Here is a 20,363-nt window from a genome sequence, read left to right as displayed (position 1 = left end):
AATTGTGGGCACCTGCTATGTGCATATGGTAGATAGATAGATAGATAGATAGATAGATAGATAGATAGATAGATAGATAGATAGATAGATAGATATTGATATATTGATATCAATAGATATATTGATATTGATATATTGATATTGATATGTAGATATAGATATAGATATCAAACCACAGTCACAATAAAATCAAAGCAAAACCAAACTCCAACTCTAAGTGACTCAGTATCCAGTCCACTTGGGATCCACTCATGTTCTGGGCTCCTCTAAAGGGCTTGAGTCATTTCTCCAGTCATTTCTGCCTGCTGCAGTACATACAGTTTGTCTTCTAGGCTCTGGCTGGTTCCAATCCACTGTTGCTGCTGTTCTTGGTGGTCATCCTACCCCAAGGTATTAACATCTCCCAGTGGCTTGCAATTCCTCCAGCAGTAGCCTCTCCTGGGCTCTCTTTAGGGACTCCAGACCTTCCACACAGTGCCAAGCCTCAGATGATCTCCCCTTCATGCCTATAAATCAGAAGCCACCTGGATGCCTCTTACATTACCAAGTTTAGCTGCCAGCACAAGGTTCAGCCTTGGCTGCATCTGGAACACAGCTTCTGTGTGCTAAAGGAGATATTTCCCAGAAGGTTTCACCTCAATAATGCTGGTCTTTTCTTGATTACCACTAATTTCTCAGTTTTAGGTGGCCAGTATTGTCCCAGAATAGCAAAGGTTTCATTTCAATGCTTCTTGTCTCTTGTTAATCACAGCTGATTCTTCTGCCCCAGATGACCAGAACCACACATTCTTTTTTTTTTTTTTTTTTTTTTTTTGAGACAATGTTTCTCTGTGTGGCATTGGGTGTCTTGAACTTGCTCTGTAGACCAGTATGGTCTCAAACTCTGCCTCTGCCTCCCCGAGTGCTGCGATTATAGGCATGCACCCCTGTGCCCAGCAGAACCACAGACTCTTAACTCAAAATACACAAAGCCCACCCCCATAGTCATTAAGTGACTCTCAGACTTCTCTCTGGAACTTCACAAGCCAGGCCTCCCTCATCTGCATTGCTCTCAGCATTCTTATCTTCCAAACTCCTATGGCACAGCTCTCAAGCTTTGAACATGCAGTAGCTTTTCTAGCTCAAAGTTCCAAAGTCCTTCCACAATCCTCCTCAAAACATGGCCAGGTCTGTCACAGCTGTACCCCACTATCCTGGTACCAGTCTCTGCCCTAGTTAGGGTTGCTATCACTATGATGAAACACAATGGCCAAAAGCTAGTTGGAGAGGGGAGAGATTTGTTTCACTCATACTTTTATATTACAGATCATTATTAAAAAAACATGAGGACAAGAAATCCAATATGGAAGGAACCTGGAGGCAGTGGCTGATGCAGAGCCCATTCAGGGGTGCTGCTCACTGGCTTGCTCAGCCTGCTTTCTTATAGAACTTAGGACTACCAGTCTAAGAGTGGCCCCACTCACAATACGCTGGGCCCTCCTATGTCCTACAGCTTTTTCTACAGCCCAGTCTTATGAAGTCATCTCTCAAATGACTCTAGCTTGTGTCAAGTTGACAAACTTGTCACAAGTTTTATATAGCCAGCACACTTAGAGTCTGATTTCTTCAGTGTCGCTCCTGGAAGTTCCCATAATAACCCATATATATTCATAAGTAGTGGGACTCTTTTTTTTTCTTTCCTGGTCAAAGGAACTGAGGGTTCCCCTGGTATGTATGTATATATATATATATATATATATATATATATATATATATGTCTCAAGACTGTTATCCACTACCTTTACCATAGGGTGTCTTCTTCATTAACCATAAAAGAACTCCTCACCAAGAAAACTGTCCCTCCTTAGATAAGGCCCTATTGTACCAAGGGCCATGTATGATCACAGTGGTGATGACTGTCAGTGTAGTCATGTCTCTAATTGTGACCACAAGGCTAACGAGAAAAACGTCCTCTACGTATGACTATCATAATAATGTGGCTCATGTGCTGCCTTCTCCATTATACTTCCTTTAGTGCCAGCAGCTTTGAGGACTCATTGGACCTAGAGAAGAAACCCCCACATGAAGGCATTGAACCCACTGAGAGGTATGTCTGATTTCTTAACAAGTCTTCAGTTATGTAGGTGAGAGATCACTAAAGAAGATATATCTCTACATGGGTCTTTCTCTGCTGCTTTGAAGCTTTTAATTTGTTTGCATATCTGTCACATGGTGGGACACTGCATAAAGTAGTACTACTGTAATCAGGATGTCACATTTGCAGCTACTGAAGCCTATAAACTGAGATGAAGTATAGATCTAAAAGGTTTCTGAGAAAGGAAATTTCAGTCTAAAAGAAAATATAAGGATAGACTCTTCAGAATGGAAGCTGAAGATTCACTTGACTAACTTGCACATCTGACTACATGATAAAAGAAAAAAACTACACAAAACATTGGTTTGAAGGAAAAATGTTTTTTTTTTTTTTTGTTTTTTTTTTTTTTTTATCACCAAGAAGACAGAACTAAGCATGCATAGCAGCCTAGAGCTGTGGAACTTAGTAAAGGAGCATAGGACACCTCATTTAGCAGTCCTGAAAACAATCATAATTTGGTCTTAAGGACAAAGAAGGACATTGTTGAATTCTTGAAATAGGAAAGAAAAGAATCTCCATTAAACATTGAATCTACCCAGATTACACCGAGGAAGAAAAAAAAAAAAAAAGAGGAGGAATAAGTCACAGGGAGTTACTCGCAGGGCCAGAAAGTAATCCCTGGGCTTGACTACTAACAGGTTATGGATATTTCTCCTCTGCTGTATGTCTTCTCATTTATTATGAGATCTAACTTAGTGTTGTTTTCGTTCAGAAGCAAAGAAAGTTAAGATGAAGAAAATCTTATCAGTGTGCTCCTTTTCCCCACACAAAAAAAAGTACAGGGACTTATAAGTAGACAGGGCTACAGATACCCCCTCCATCGTGCCTGAATAAACATCCACATTATTGAATACTGGACAATCACAGATCATTTTGTAAGGCATGTTATTAGATGATTTCATAGTCTATTATATGATACTTTAACAAAACACCCAGAGTTTAGGCATGGTGCACATGCCATTACTCCTAGGACTCAAGAGGCAAAGACAGGAAGATCTCTGTGAATCTGAGTCCCGCTCGGTCTACCTTGCAAGTTTCAGGCCATGTAGGGCTACACAGTGAGACCCTGTCTTAAAAAATAAACATACAAACAAACAAAATCCCAAGAGTGAACACTTCATAAAGACAAGAGGTTTATTTTAGTTCATAGTCTCTAAATTTCAAGAGCATGGACCTAGTATTTATTTGTCAATGGTTAGGGATCATATAGCAGATGATAGCACATAGATTAAAAGTCATATACGGTTGGCATATTTGGAAAAGGAGAATGTCAGTCTCCTTTTGTTACAGTGTATCCTCACCGGAACTAATCTAATACTATAAGAACTAGATTATTCTCTTCCAAGAAAGCATCTACAATGACCTATTCACCTCCTGCTAGGCCCCAACCCTTAAAATCTTACATTTGTAATATTTCAACACTAAGGACAAAGCTTCTACCACGTGAATCCTTAAAGGACACACTCAAGCTATGTATAAACCATAGAAGGTAGATTGGTGAGATGCCTGAGAAGTTTCAGTTATATAGTAGCAAGTGAAATACATCAGTTTCCAGTAGCATAACAGATCAAATACCCTGTAGCTCTTGTTCTTCATTGTTCCAATATTAGATCCAGAGTCATTACTGATTAATCACTGGACTTGGTTACAGGAATGAGATTCTTTCCAGGGACAACAGCAGTCACTTGTGCATAAGTGTAGACACACACACACACACACACACACACACACACACACACACACAAAAGGGAAGACCAGAAATACACTGAAGAGAGGATTCTCAAGCAAATCTTATGTCCAGAGAGGGAACTCTAGTCCACCAGCAGAATGGCAGGGTGTCTTAGTTAGGGTTTCTATTGCTGTGAAGAGATACCATGACCATGGTAACTTTTATAAAGGAAAACATTTAATTAGGGCTGGTTTATAATTCAGAGGTTTAGTCTATTATCATGGTGGGAAGAATGGTGACAGGCAGGCAGACATGATGCTGGAGATGTAGCCGAGGGTTCTACATCTGGATCTGCAGGCTACAGAAAGAGGAAGACACAGCCTGACTTGAGTATCTGAAATCTCAAAGCCCACCCTCAGCAACACACTTCCTCCAACAAGGACACATCCACCTTAACAAGGCACACCTCTTAGTAATGCTGCTCCCTATTGGCCTATGGGGCCTATTTTCATTCAAACCACTACACAGGGCTAAAATATTAATGCCTATGGCAATTCTGGGTCCTGGTTGCTAGTGACACCCTGGCTTTTATTGGAATCAGTCCACATCTCTAGAAGATCCTAATTTTAGCATGTAGGATCAGAGAAAAAAGCCTGTTTCAGCAGTTCCTTTTAGGGGAAGAATACAAAAGAGGGAAAAAGCAGAGATACTTCTCAAAAATAAAAGAAATCTTGGAAGAGAAGAAACAATTGACCCAGAAGTAAGTATCTTCTAGGACTTTAGCATGAGTTCTGAGGAAGCTATACAACCAGACTAAAGATAGGGTGGCCTTGATAGTAACCAGTGAAAAGGGTAAAATCCATGGTTCCATGCATGCAGAAGAGAGCTGTGAAGACTGGTTTTGGAGAACAGTGCCATGTTTGAGAACCAGTTTGGCATAAGTGATGCTCCCAGTTATACAACACAGAATATGGTAGGAATCTGATAATAGTGGCAAATCTAGGTCTGCCTGCACCAAACCATAAGATCTGCTGCATCATAATCAGAAGCATGGGTATCAGCCTGACTACCTGGTTCTTGTTTCCATCTCCTAGACCAATTGAAGGGGTCTGTACTTACTGCAGCCGTGAGATCCAAGACTGTCCAAAGATTACCCTTGAACATCTTGGCATTTGCTGCCATGAGTATTGTTTTAAGGTAAGAAAGAGGTGTATTCCGAAGATCTGATGAAGTTAGAGAACTTGGAAGTGTATAGAGGAGATTGGATTTCTATGCAAGCAATCTCAGAGGTGAGAACAATCTCAGAGGCCCAGCAGGACATTCAGCTGAATAAAGGAGTGTTGACAGTTCTCATTGTCTAATAACAGAATGGAGGCAAAAAAAAAAAAAAAAAAAAAAGAAAGGTGTTCTGGGGAAAGACTATTCTTCACAGAGTGACAGTAGTGTGAATGCCGCAATGCAGAATCACAGCTCATTCTTACTGGTGTGAATAGGATAGCAAGAATGAGGAGGTTATTGGATTAAATCTTCCTAGGGGACATGTGAACAAATGTCTGTGCACCCCATACAAAGCATCAAAACAAATAAAAGAAATGATTTTACTCAAGTCTTGTTTCGTGAAACAATGAGTTTAATCAGGATTAATTACAGGATGGGTACTTATGACATAGCTGCACCACCAAAGAAAAGTTTCCTCCCCATAACAACCATTAACTGCTTATATATTCTTGGAGTGGAGTGGGGCCTCCTGCAACTAGTCTAAAATGCCTCATGTACCACTTCTGAAGTGCCAGTGACCCTTTCATGAGCTGCCCTGTGAATACCATGAGGGAATGTTATTGGGCCCAATCTTTCTCACACAGGTAATCACAGATGCTTGGATTTTAAGATGCAATAGAGTTCCACCACAATTTGCTTGTGCCTCTGATTTCTATATTCTTTCTACTCCCTCTTCTGTGATGTTCCCTAGGTTTTGGAAAGGGGTGATACAGATACATGATGATTTTCTCCCACTTATGACTAAACCCTGAGCTTAATCCTGCCTCAGCAACAGCCACATCACTCAGCACTGTGACCAGTTAGAAGCCTATAGTAACCACCTCTCACTGGAAAAAGAAGCTTCCATGAAAAAGTTAACATCATCAATAATCTGTAGCCATGAACACAACAGCAGTATTTTCCATAATAAGACTTCCTCTGCAACATTGGTTTTAAGTTCATTGTACCAGATGTGAATCCTCCCCCCTTGCCCCTGGGAGGCAGTCCTTAAGTCTAATCAAAGTCAGCTTAGTGAAAATGGCCCTTAAAATGGTGTACCCATTTGAAAAAAAAATGGCAGACTATTTATATCTCTATTTCTTTAAAACGCGAGAAAGGCTTAATAATACAAAAAAATAAAAAGATAAAGTTTGTAATGTAGACATGAAGTAATACCTTTTTCTCTTTTAAATAACTAAATAGCTGAGGGAAAAAGACACATTTACTGATAATTTTTTTTTCTCAATGGTACTTTAAATTTGTCTATTTTATGATCTTAAAATTTGCAGATGTCAGCCCCTTCTTCAGACCATCATAGGGGATAAAAGCTATCTAAGCTATTAACAAAAGTGGATGAGACAAGCGGGAAAGAGAATACTTTTAAGACTTAAGATTAAAAGAGCATATACAAGTAGTTTTTCTAATGTGTTGCTTCGGAAAAGTAGTTTTCTTTTTTCTTGGGCTATTCTCTTGGAAGCAGAAAACTGATCCAGAAGCAGATGTTCATGTCAAGGAATTTTTTTTTCCTTCCTTCCTTCCTTCCTTCCTTCCTTCCTTCCTTCCTTCTTTTCTTGGTGTCAGTGGCAGTTATCAAACATGAAGTGTGTCTCTGGCAGAAAAACAGAACCAAAGGAACCTAAGGTAACATGCAAGCCCTGCTTAACAAAGTAGGTCAGCAAACAATAGACAATACGGCAAGATGGATCTCTCAGCATGAGTTCCCAAAACATTAACAGAGACATGGCTCCACGTGGTCATTCACAACATTTTTGGAGACCATAAGGTTGCCTTTAGAAACTGACATTTCTGTTTATTACAAGAAGCTTTTTGCATTAGAGACTTTAAATGCTATCTTCAGCATTTAAGGACCATTTGAGGACCATTATCTATTTACTACACTTGATTTTAAACAAACTTTACTTGTTTTAGTTACTTACTTTAAGCTTACCCTTGAAAAGACATACAAGGTGCTAAATAAAGCTTGTTCTTGGAAATTAATCATATTTGTACTTAGCATGACTAAGAGCATAGTTCTGAGCATTAACTTACATGTATTAATGAACTTTAGCAGTCAGCAACAAGCCAGCAGTTTTTATAAGATTAGGATTTTATATAGCTTTATCCCTGTTAAGTTTGAGCCTTAAAAAACTGAGTTGAAGATTTAATTGAAGATCTTTCACCATCAAAATAAAACTTTAAGCCAAAAATGCAATAAACTTTAAACAAATATACAGTCCATAGAGAGAATGAGAACTTTCCTGATCTTTTTTACAGTGTACCATTATAGAATATCAGTTTTTGTATGACTCAGTTTATCCAAATAGCTAAAGATTAACAACATTAGTAAAAAAGAAGAGGTTATACATGCATCTTCAAGTCAGATACTGTTAATAAACCTTGTTTATTAAATGTGCTTTATTATCTAGAAGTCTGGTATTGAACATAGTGGTAAAAGACATAAGTAGTTAAGTATATATCTCTAAGTCACTTTCTTTATAACTTTGCTGTTATAACCTTAGGAAGTTATCATCATACAAAAATTGATCCTAATCCAAGATATTTTGGAGACCTGCTGTTGCCTTAATCTGAAAGGAGATACAATGATAAACATATGACTTAGTCCTCCAAGTAGTTTTACAATTGTTGCTTTAGATCTATTTTCTAGTAGATATATTTTTAATAAGTGTTGAACAGAGTAAATTATAGCAAATTAAGATACCAATGTACAGATTTTTCATTATAAGCCTTTTGTTATAACTTAAAAAAAATTTATTTATTATTTATATGACAGTCTGCTTGCATACCAGATCTCACTATAGATGGTTGTAAGCCACAATCTGGTTGCTGGGAACTGAACTCAGCACCTTTGGAAGAAGAGTGAGTGTTCTTAAACTCTGAGCCATCTCTCCAGCCCTTGTTATAACTTTTTAGCTAAATCTTGTTACAGATTTTTAACCATACCACATGAACTTACAAACTCTAACATAGTTTACAACATAGTCTTAAAAGATTTCTTTTGAGAGTAGAGAGCAAAGAAATCATAGAGATAGAAAAATTTTTACAGTAAGCAGTAGAAAAACCCCTTAGAGATGAGAGCTTCCAGAAGTATAGAGTAGAACAAGTTTAGATATAAGATTTTGGGATCATTTGTTTGTGTACTGGAAAATGTTGTTACCATTTGAGAGAATTTGAAAAGCTATGTGCCAGTGTTTGGCCATTGATTGATCTATAGTAAGGCCAAGCTGTTTGCAGTAAGACAGTGAGTCTTGAATAAAAATCTCTGAGTCCAAGAAGGAAGAGAGAAAGGGTAATTTAAAGTCCGAGAGAGTGTAAGGAAGCTAGAGGCTGAGGAAGACATAAGGAAAAATGGAGCAGGTACTTCTGAAGGCGAAGAGGCAAGGAAAAAATCGCAGGCCCAGGAGGGGATAGAGAAGCTATGGGAAGCTGTGGGACTGTGACTCCTAGGGGGAGATGGGAGATATGAAAGATCAAGGAAGGAGCTGAGACCAAACAGGGGGTTCAGTGTAGTGGTGACAATAATTTCAATCTAGGGTGTCCCCAAGCAGAATGAGAGAGTTTTCAGAGAGACATGTCCCAAATCACAGAAAAAAGGTGTCCCTTTCCACATGATAGGAATCCAGTAAGGAGAGAAGAGCACCTTACACAGCAGTGTGGTTTTTGTAGTAATAGCAGACAAAGCAGGCAGCTCCATGGTGACCCGTACCAGTAGAGAAAGAGAGTAGGTATAGGAAAAAACTGCTGAAGAGATGGACTGGGAAAGACTTTTGAGAAAAGAGGGGGCTAAGTGTCTTTAGGAAAGAGATGCCCCCACATGGACATAGTAGGCCAGAGAAACACAGAGATTCCCAGATGATAGGCATCCCCGGGATGTATAGGAAGCTCAAGGAGCCAGAGAGACCAAGAGATACATGACCAGTGCACAGGAGATGTAGCAAACTGCAGGAGCCAGAGAGATACTTATGGAGTAGACAAGGAGAGACGAATGGTTGGAGCAGGTGGAAGGAAGATGTGGCTGAAGAAGTGAAGTCTAGAATTTGGAGTATAATATGGTGGGTGGCAGAAGCCAACAGAAACAAATGATCCATACATACCTTAGAAGAGTCACATCAGAGAGACGGAGTCCCTTGGAAAGGAATTCGTATATGCCACTCCCATGGGTTTGGCATCAGATGAGTGAAAAATGAGGACATGGCTGCTCCTAGGTATAGTTGAGGAGAAGATTTTCTTGTAGATATGAGGGAGAAAACAGTCAGAGACATCTGGAAGGGTCCAAACTGAACCAGGCTATGAGAAGAGAAGGGCAAGCTGGGCAGAGGGGCAAGAGGGAGAGAGAAGAGAGAGGAACCAGGAATGAAGAGAACCAAGAAGGTGTGTAGCCACTGTGACTAGGTTTTATAAGGAGGAAAAAGAAAGGCTGGGGCATGGGGGTGGGGGGAGCATGCGACTTGGGGGAGTGGGAGCAAAGCTTGCTCCTGGGCTGTGGAAGTTTTGCATAGGGGATGGAGGTGAGAGGAACCAGGACTCTGTAATAGGTACTAGGAGAGTCTGGATGTCAGTGTCTGCTTTGTTATGTTAGTGGGTACCTCAGTGATTTATCCTTGGTTTCTTAGAAACCTAAGGCTTTTTCCTTAGGTATTCTCCTAAACTTTAGGGATTTCAGCTTAAACCTAACAGGTATTTGTGGCTTTAGCATATTTTGAAAGGAATTTTAGGACTAGCTTGTATAATAAAGATATTTTAGTACAGTCTTAATCGTGACAGGTAAATATGAGTCTAGCTTCCCAAGTAAAAGTGGCCTTTATACATGGCAATTTCTAATGTCTTAACACAAGCCTCTGTCCTTCCCTTGATATAGAATGTCACTGTTAAGAGATAAAGAAATGAAGAGGCAAAGTCAGAGAAAGAAATTAACATGGACAGTTATCTCAGAATGTATGTGTAATTTTTATATAACCTTTAAATTTTTAAATTCATCTAAATTCACTTTTAGTTTCACTTTTGATCTTACATATAGGTTTTATAATTCTTACTATTATGAATTAACAATTTTAACATTTTGTTATAGACCATTTTACATTGTAATTAAAGCACAGACTGCCTATTTCTTATTTAAAAAAATATATATATATATAACCTAGGGCTTCTAATTAAGTGTTCAAAATAAGCCAATTTAAGATGATAAATGTTTGTCTGTCTCCAAATCTGGGAAACTGACCACTTTGCTCCACTGTATTTCACCTTCTTAAGCTCCTCCTCTGGCATTATACTTTACCATTTACCAAGTATGATTTCATTTGACCTTATTGAATCCAAGCCTAAGATCAGAAAGGGAGTTCTCCATCATGGATAGATAGATAAATAGATAGATAGATAGATAGATAGATAGATAGATAGATAGATAGATAGATAGATACTATAAAACTTAAAATGCCCTGTTCTATTGCCATCACCTAAAACAAAATTTATGTACCTTTAAGCAATTCCCCTGGGGCTTTGTGGCTCTAAAAAGGGTATTTTACCTAATCATATCAACCAACTATCTCAATGTCATTCCCAGTAGAATACCCAACACAAAGGAAGGCAAGCTTATTTTTAGCTCAGGGTTTAATAGTCATGGCTGTATTTATCTCAGGACTGTGGAAAGATGGAACATTACAGGGCAGAAGCATGCAGGAAAGAAGACTGCTTACCCACTGGCTGACAGGAAGCTAAGGGCAAGAAAAGAAGCATGAGGTAGAGGAAATGTAATCCTGAAACAGTGGGACACTCTTCTTTTACAGGTGTGAACAAACTTCTGTTCTCCTCAGATAGGGAACTGATGACCGACCAAAGTACAGATACCACCAAAGACCAACTCGGTGAATCAGTGGGCTTTACTGGGGTTGGTGTAGGGAACAGAAGGGATTCAAAGATAGCTGCATCACCAAAGTCCATTCTAGTAAGCATACAGCTGAAGGAAGCTGGAAACAAGGAACTCAGTCCACAGCCTGCAGGCAGCGCAAAGGGTTGATGAGCATCATTTCTCAGTAGCTATGTTGGCTGATCCTTTTCCAGGCAATTTAACTGGTCTCTGCTTCTTCCAGGTAACTTGACTTGTGTCTGATTTTGGTTTTCAAGTCAGTTTGGCTGGCTTTAGCCTCTTCTTGGTAGCTCAGCTACTCTGAGAGTGTCTCTTAAGCAGTCCTTAAAGCTTATATTTGTTTGAAGAGGAAGAGACCTAATGAGTCTGGTCAGTTTCAGGGACTTCACACGCCATTGAGCTATTCACTTCCTGAGATTAAAGAGCTCCTTTACTAGGTGAAAGGTTCTGCCTCTCTTTAGACACCTGATGTTTCACCTCCCTTTTAATAGCCAGTGTCTTGACAAACTCCTCTTCGCAATGGATGGTTTTATCTCACAGGAAGGTGCTACATAACAGTGCCCTATTTCTTCCAATTAGGCTTTACCTTTCAGGTTTCCACAACTTCCTGAAAAGGAACATCTTGCTGGTCTAAGCCAGTAGTTGATATTTCCAATCTAAAATATAACATCCACTAACCTGCGGTAACTGAAGACTACTCAACTGCTGCTGCCATTTTTTTTCTATTACTAAGTTTGGTACAATAGGAAGGATAGATCTACACTTAGAGAAATATATAAGACTGGCTCTTATCTATATTGGGTATACCATCCCTGCTGCAAATGTAGTGAAAAATTACACTCAATTAGTGACTGTCAAGTGACTGTAGTTCACCACAATGTACTTTATAAACTAGGAGGAAATTATTTAAAGTTTATAAACTCAAAAGAATAAGATCCAAATAAGAGGGATATGGAAATGATTCCCTTGATTTGATTAGCATAAAGTCTATATATTTACCAAATTATTATATTATGCTTATGAATGTGATCCATTATTAGGTACCATTTTTTTTTAAAGAATGAGTATTCTAGCTAATTCTGAAGACTTATGTAAATTCTGAGGACCCATATGTAAATCTCAATGTCAGCCATCTCCTAACAGCTTTCTTTTTAACATGCAGTCTGATAAATGGAAAAAAAATGAAGATAGGTCTCAGTGTATTTGCTGATCAGTCAACATTTAGGGCTACCACTTAGGTTAGCTGCCAGCAATGGTTCTCAGTAGGCAGCTCTCCTCTGATGTCTTTAACGCCAGGCTTTGTTTGTCCAGGTGATTTGCTCTATTAGTGAATTTTGACCCCTGTTTTGTTTTTTTTTTTTTTTTTTTTGTATTTGTAAATTGAGAGTGGAAAATGCAAGATCTGATACTTTCAGTGAAAGCAAAGATATAATAAGCTTAATATAGTCAGGAAAAGATGAAAATCACTTCATAACATGTCAGTAATCATATGGATTATGAATAGAGGCTTATCTTTGGATTTATATGCCATTGTTTTGAAGCTTGATAATTCTAGACAAAACATGTTTCCCTCTTCTATAAAATGGCAATTATAATAATCCCTTTCTTGTGTGTTTCATGTGGGTTAAACTGCATAATTGTGAATGGTGTTAGAGACATTTAGCAGCACTATCAGTGTATTCTGGGAAATTGTCTAAAATGTAAATTTCTCAACCTCCATTCCAGAACTCCCAAGTCAGACACTTTGAGGATAGCCACCTGTGACCTAGACTCCCAGATGACTTCAGGGCTTCCCAGTTAAAAACAGTGCTCTACAAAGGAAGAGTACAGGTGGTCTAGGTGGAATTCTGCCTTTTCCTAAATCTAGAATCAACATGAGGCACTTTTTTGTGCCTCAGTATTCTCATTTGCCAAATACAAATACACGATTCTCTAAGCTGTAATAAGGAAAGGAAGGTGAAAGAGAGATGAAGAGAGGGAGAAAGAGTTAATCTGGAATAGTCAGAGTCCAAGAAATCCTCCTGTGTCTGCCATCCCAGAACTGGGATTTCAGATTTGTGCCTCTGTACCCAGCTTTTATATGAATTCTGGAGATCAAATCCTCAGTAAGTGCTTTACTGACTGAGCCACCCCCCTCAAGACCCTACCAGCTTACTTTTGGTGTTTTACTGTGTGTTTATCTTGTGTTATAGAGGTTTTATATCTATGTTTACAATGTCTTGTTATCTTGTTGGAAGCCAGGATGTGCCATCACCTCACAGCATCTGCTGTGAGTGCTGACCTCCACTTTGTTTTGTCTGTTAGTGTGGGATTTGCAATAAACCAATGGGTGATCTCCTAGATCAGATCTTCATTCACCGTGACACCATCCACTGTGGGAAATGCTATGAGAAGCTCTTCTAGGTGAGTGCTGGAAGCCCATAGGATAAGCCCCATTAAACTAAAGGAACAAGACAAAAATTTCCCCTGGTTTGGACCTGGATTTTATTACAGGACCCTGCTACATTTCTCAGCCATGTAATCAAAGAATCCCAGTCTTTGTCCTGTGCCTTATGCTACTTTGAGATCTTAAGTGATATACACAAATCCCTCCCTAGGGACCCCTTCCAAGTTGCTAGAGTTATAGTATTTTCCTTTAAAGAAATACATCTCCTATCCAGAAACTCAGCTGAATCTTCTAACCCTGGGACACCTGGGCCTATTTTTGTGGCAAAGAAATAACGATGTAGAAAAGGAATGGTTCTGGACATAAATCTAGTTGGTATATGGTAGAATCTGGACGTCATCTCAGATCTCAAACTCTACTACCAGGCTCTCTGCCATATTCCTTTGGACTACTTCCAGCATTGTTTGCATCGCTTTAGATTGAGATTTAATAACAAAGATGTTGACTAAAGCAGCCTCTGGGCCAGTAGCCGGTGGAATGTCCTAAGTGTCTGAGCACAGCATATTTATATTTTTCCCTCTCTGGCTACACAAAGGTTGCCTTCTCTCCAGTAAATGCATCTGTGTTAGACTTAGGCTCACAATCACTGCAACAGTTACTTGCCCCAAGAGACCCTGACTGTCAGGTATTGGATGCTTATTCTAAATCTCATTATTACCTCTTATTTCTTTTTGGCTTCTCTAGGCTGAACAGAAGCTGACAAGCCTCAGACATATTTGGCTCTCCAGTTGCCCCAAATTGTTGGTTCCTTTTTCCTTACATCCTTCTTGGTCTCACTGTACTTGTGCCCCCCTTGTTCTGAAGTAACGTACATTTAAGATTGTATCTCACTGATGTTATAATTACTTTTGTGTAGCCTTTTATACTTTAGAAAATATTTCAAATCAATTATCTATTGAAAGTTTGCTCCCAGGTTAAACAACTCCACTTTGACTTCCCTAAGACGTGTTCACTTTCTAATGAGTGTGGATGACCTACCTAGTATGTTAGACATGGGCACAAGTATAGCTACCAGTATATGAGACTTTCTGAAGCTTCTGAGGGCCGAGCCCAAAACTGTCGACGATCCCTGGTAGGGAAAATAAAGGCATTGATAGGCTAATAGGCATTGATAGGCTAATGTTTAGTTTGTCTATTCATGATGTGTATGTTTGTGTATTTTTTAATTTCTCACACAACTTTTAAAATAGCTCATTATTTTTGATTGAATATTATAGCAGATTCAAATTATCTCCCCCCATTCTCCTCTGAGTTTTTCCTGTCAAGTATGTCAATAGATATTGAAAATTTTACCCAGCTTTAAATTTGATAAGATACCATGTTAGGAGGCTTCTAACCAAAGGGATATCTGTGACCTGTTTTCTAGTCCTACTCTGTCTCAAACCAACATCAATTTTTAGGTTCCCAGGTACTCAAAACACTGAAAGAAAGCTGGTGTCTGGCACAACAGGGGCAGGTTCATCCCTGCGCTTTGCTAATATGCTGCTCTGCTTCTAGTCTACTCTGTGCCTTTGGGCCCACCATTAAACTGAAAGCTCCTTAAATAGAAAAACAGTCCCCAAGATCTAGGGATGCAAAATGGAGGCCTGTTTGTTATATTTACTTATAAGATAGCTCTTCTCTTTCTTCAGACTCTGAGCCCTAGACTCATTTGAATATGGACTTGTTCTTCCTATCTGGTAATCAGAGAAGAATATTCTATTTATTTGAATATTTATCTGTTACATGTACTCTGAAGGGGAGAAGGAGTACAGAATGCCACATCCACATACTAATTATGAACTAGTCTTTCTCAAGTCCATCTCTAGTGTGGGACTTGGCAGATGGTAGGCAATAACATATGGGTGCCAAATGAATCTGTAAACAAAAACTGTCAGTTCCTTGATTAGAGGTATTACTTGGGAGTTTCAATGCAGACTCCATAGATGGGATGCAAAGTAAAAAGGCACAAGATATGATAGTTTCCCCACCTTGAAGTTGTACCCTGCCACTTAAGGAGATTTAGAAATATGGGCGATATTAAAAAACAGCTTGCAATTTTAGTATTGATTTGAATCAAAACAGCCTTTTCGTGTCTTAGACTCAAAATTCTGCACTTAATAAAGAGGGATAGTTTTGCATTATTTTACTTGTTTATAATTGCTTAGTGTTTCTAATTATACTTGTTTAATCCACACTAATGTATACAAATTATAATAAAGTTAAGATATTACAAACCAGTATCATGATTTCCTTTTTAAAAAGGGTTTTTTTGTGTGTATATGTTTGCATTTAAGTATTAGTTGGTGATTTTAGGTATGTGACTTACCAGAAGCCATTCTTGCTACAAAACAAAGCTGGACATGGTGGTTCATGCCTGTAATCCTAGCACTCATGAGACCAAGAAACAAAGATTGCCAAAAGTTTGGGAGACAAGTTACTTTGAGATGATAGGCTGTGACCTGATCTCTGATGTAATCCTGGCACACCAAAGAAGGAGTGAATTGGCATTTCCTTATTTTGTTTTGCTTACTTAGTGTAAGCTCTGTTTCAAATAAAACAAGAAGATGACATGTGGCTTTAGTATGAATTTACTATACACAGGTTATCTCCTTGCCTCTCTAATGGAATCAGAGAGCCTTCCTACCCCAATAAGAAAATGAAGATGAACAACCTTGTGCCAATAGTAACCATAATTGGATCTTAAGAGGTGTGTAATTTGGATTGTAAGTTAAGGATAATTTCTTGGGGGAAGTAACCTTGGAGTTGTAAAACTAAAGGAAGGGGTAGAATTGCTTACTCATTAATAAATATTTCCTGAACACCCACTATAGATGATATTGGGCCATGAGAGAATGATGCATGAATCTGTAAAGGTGAAGCCAGGGATAAAGGGGAAGCAAGCTCTGTCTTCTGATACCTCCTTCCAACTTTGTTTAATCAGATCAGAACCGCCCATTATAACAAACTGGCTCATAAGCTCTGTGGTGATACATATGACAGTCACTCTCATTTAGTAACACACTCTAACATTCATTGGCATACAAATGCCTCACACTGAAGACACTGGACCCTCACGGGTGCACATAAACACATATCTGCTTAGAGGTTACAACATACACAACCCCACCAAGGGAAAGGAAGAAAGAATGCTATGGCAGGCTGTCTGGAATTAGTTCTTCATTCCCCCTTTAGCCTGTGACACTCAAGGCTGCCAACCAGTTCTCAAACATCTTTCAGTGGACACAGAAGCTGTCCCCTACTCACATGAGGTATATTGAACAGGGTGGGTTGAAAAACACCATGCTCTGAGTTAGGTACAGCATCTATAGGGGCATCAAACCCTGGAGCCTGCCTTCTATACTGAATCTTCCCTTTAGTACATAGTCTCTATTCCTGCTCCTGCCAAGTGCCCTAGGAAGACAGCCATTGCACCCCAAACCCATTGGCTATCAGTAGCCTGGTTCCTACCCATCCAGGAGACCACTGTAGTGTCTCATGGTCTCTGTCATGAACATATATGCCAATGTCAACCCAACAACCACTGTTGCCCTCCAAATCATTCCCAGCAGAAGAAGGACATAGATGGAACATTCATAAAATTTATTCAAGAAAAACTCAGACTACAACCATTAAAAAGAAGTAACAGAAACTTTCAGTGGTCATTAGAAGCCATAGACCCTGCCCTCACAGGGACCTTCTGCTACAATATACTGTCCTTTGTGTCCTAGATCTGCCTTTTTGTCAAGGCAGTGAGCTCTGGTAATGCCCACTTGCTTTAAGGAATGCTCACAAGGGGTCACCCACTACAGGGTAGTTCTGCCTTATAGCATGCACAGACCATTCACAGAGAATTGAGGAGTATAGCATGCAACACCCAACTATTCCTGGAAAATATTCAAAATAACAGGAGTGTAATATAGCACAGTCCCATGTTGAAGTCATCAGCCAGTCCCTTGTCAACCTCCATGATCCCACTGGCTGCCAGGACTGGGTTTGGAAACATTGGGGAGCACCTGATCAGGTTAGAACACTCACACAGACACCTACAGGATAACAAGCAGCAGGCAGCTGGTCTAGATGTACACCAGGAAAGCAGAACAGGAGTTCACAACACCAGGTGGGAGATGAGTTAGCATCACCTCGGGTGACACAGAAGCTCACATTCCCTGTAGAAGTGGCTGACCAGGTAGTCAGGGCCTCTGAATGCCTAAGTTAATACACACCCCACTCACAGCTTTGCACAGGAGCAAAGGGTGGGGGCAAGCATACCAGGGGGAAAAGGGACTCCCTGGACAGCTGAGTCACTATGAGGTTAACAGCGTGGGTGGGGGTCCCACAGCAGGTAGTAGCCTGCCTCAGGATGGCAATGGGAAGAGGGAAGGCAAGGAAGGGGCATCCATTTTGGGAGAGTCAGGCAGTTGGCAGAACCCTTGAGATGGCCTCTTCTGAGTCCACTTGTTTGGTATGGGTGGCAGATGGAGGGTGGTAATAATGCCCAGGCCACCCTCTGAAATCTGCAGAATTTGGGGCCAACCTTGGCAGCTGCCTGTGCAGTTGTCTTCACCAGGCTCTCCCAGCTTGCTCTCTGGAATTCTCCAGCAGCTCTGGAGAAGAGAGGGCACATCAAACTACCACTCCTCACCAAGTCCTCCTGCTGCTCTTCCACCTCCTGTTCCCACAAAATCAGCCCTGCACAATCATAGGCTCTCAGTCCAGCTGATGGCACTAACCCTATGGTGCTGGGTTCCCCAGCCTAGGGCTCTTCTTGGGCACTGTAGTCTTTCCCTCTCACAGTCGTATGAGAGTGCCAAGTAGGAAACTGCCTCCAGTGGGCACTGACATCCCAGATCCTTTGGGTCCAGGGATGGGGGGAGGCAGTCAATTAAGGTAAGGGTCACTCAAGAACTCAAGGATGCTTCCCTCTTGGGGCTCCCCTAGAACAGTATAGATGATCTTGAACACAGGCTGAATCCTGCGATGTCCTCTCTAGGGCAATTGCTCCTAGGCACTGGTTCCCAATGGCCAAGACAACCCTGTGGCAGGTTACTCCATACCAGATATGGCCAGGAAGTTGTTAGGTTTCTCAGATCCATAGCCTCCCTATTTTCTGCCTCTGCTTTACTGATGGGGACATCAGTAACATCCTTGCCCCACAAAGCTGCAGCAGTTCCCAGAGGCTTCTTTTTCTGGTACATTCTAGAGGCCTTACATGTGGTCATTAACTGAGTTAAATGCACTGTGCTTCTGCTTGTTAGTTTTCTCCAGCTGGCCCTGGCTTAGGGGACTTGACCTCTGTCTGGTTACATTGCCCTTGTGTTCCACTAAAATCCCCTGTCATTTCTCTGAGCTACTCTTTCCCCTCCTTCAAATATCTCTTTTTTCTTCTTGGCTTAAGGGAATAACTGTTAACTTATTCTGTAGAGCCTACTTGGTCTTGGGCCTGGGATGGCTCATCTCCCAAGCCCATGCTCCATTTCCTATCTCCATTGCAGCTTGTCCCCTCTGCTTCACTAAAAACCAGTTGGAGGGGTTAAAACAGCATACTCTGATGTGGCCATCTTCCCCACAGCTATAGCAAAATGTGTCATCATTCTGCTTTCTTGTGCTTTGAGAACTATCCCTTGGCATACCTCCCCTTCAGTGCTGGCCTCTGCCCCTCCGGCTGCAGGGGCCCTGGTGAGGCTTTGTCTCAAGAACGCTGCCAATGGCAGGAACAAATGGTGCCTTCTCCCTGCTGCATATGTTATATGGTCTTAGACTAACTCCAACCCTTCTAGGCACCTCTTCTCTGGACCCCTAGTGGCCTCCCACTCTTCCTCCTCCTCACGAAAAAGCTTCACCAGGACCAGGAAACCAGGTGGATTTCTACACTGTTTCATAATTTTATGTTTCTCTTGAAGTTTCCCCTTAAGGGTGACCCCACCAACAATGATTCACATTTCTTCATGACCTTTTGCATTTTTCTTTAGGGCTATTTGGAGCAAGTTCTCCAAATGCACCACAAAGCTAGAAACTTTCTCTCCTGCCTCCTAATAAGCCTTACAAAATATCAGCTGGATAATTTTTTAGTTTTCCACTGACCCAAATACCTGCTGCAGGGCCTCCAGGTACTCCTTTGCTATAACGGCAGCACTGTTGGCCCAGAGCGCATTGACTGCTTGTAGAGCAGGACCTCTCGGGCATTCCATTAGCCTCTGCCTCTTTTTCACCTCAGGCACCTGCCACATCTGTAGCGTGTTAGTGGCCAGGAATCAAAGGCCAATAAGCCTGGGATTAACATGATGTTCCCAGAAAAGACTCTTAGTTCTTGGTATAACATTTGTTCTAGCAAAGGCTGCATCACTACCCCAAGAGTCTGAGCCCAGGCCCAGAAATCTGCTGGTGTCACCATTTTGGTAGGTAAATAATTAGAATGTTTCCCATGGACCCTGTTCATGTCTGACACTGTGTGCATCTCATCCTCTAAGAAGTGGTTCAGTCTATTAAGAAATTCATCATCAGAATTAGGGGGTTTCACAACCATTTCCCAGGGCCCAGCCTTTCCTTGTATTTCCCTGGGCACCAATGCATAGTCAAAATCACATAAAAGTTCCACCAGAAATGCCTGGGTATTCTCTCTCCTAAACATCCTGCCGATGATCCTTTATCTTCCCAGATGCCTAAGAGCTTCATCCAGTCTCTTCAAACTAATCCTCATTACAGTCCTCCGGAAACCCCAGGATCAGCATAGACCTCTGAGTGTTCAGATACCCCCCCCACACACACACCAGTCCTGCAACAGGTTCAAAGGCATGGCCCCAACTTTAAGAGATTCTAATGTGGCAGGGTAAGCAGATATGATGCCATAAATCTGGAACAGATTTCAGAAGATCTGTAGCCCTCCAAGGTCTTCCAGAGTCTGTAAATAGGTTGAAAGGAGATTAATGCACCCTTCCCCCAAGTGGGTATTCTGGCTCCTATCTCAGCCAGCCTCCACCTACCTCCTGCAAAAACA

General features: G+C 40.7%; 1 protein-coding gene across 5 annotated transcripts in view; it reads left to right on the top strand.

The window, feature by feature from the left end:
• The window catches only part of Znf185 (zinc finger protein 185 with LIM domain), a 51,178-nt gene extending 35,569 nt beyond the window's left edge, over positions 1-15,609 (top strand). For 4 of the 5 annotated variants that reach the window (XM_021628079.2, XM_021628075.2, XM_021628076.2 and 1 more), the window contains 4 exons: positions 2,015-2,086; positions 4,898-5,000; positions 13,246-13,344; positions 14,072-15,608. In XM_021628079.2, the coding sequence (XP_021483754.1) occupies positions 2,015-2,086; positions 4,898-5,000; positions 13,246-13,344 (274 nt within the window). In that variant the 3' untranslated portion in view covers positions 14,072-15,608. Of the gene's footprint in view, positions 1-2,014; positions 2,087-4,897; positions 5,001-13,245; positions 13,345-14,071 lie in introns of all 5 variants that reach the window. The other variant, XM_021628078.2, reaches the window with a different exon arrangement.
• The last annotated feature ends 4,754 nt before the right edge of the window (positions 15,610-20,363 follow it).

The sequence above is a fragment of the Meriones unguiculatus genome (genome assembly GCF_030254825.1).
Source record: "Meriones unguiculatus strain TT.TT164.6M chromosome X unlocalized genomic scaffold, Bangor_MerUng_6.1 ChrX_unordered_Scaffold_30, whole genome shotgun sequence".
NCBI lineage: Eukaryota > Metazoa > Chordata > Mammalia > Rodentia > Muridae > Meriones > Meriones unguiculatus.
This window is presented reverse-complemented; position numbering and strand designations above follow the sequence as displayed.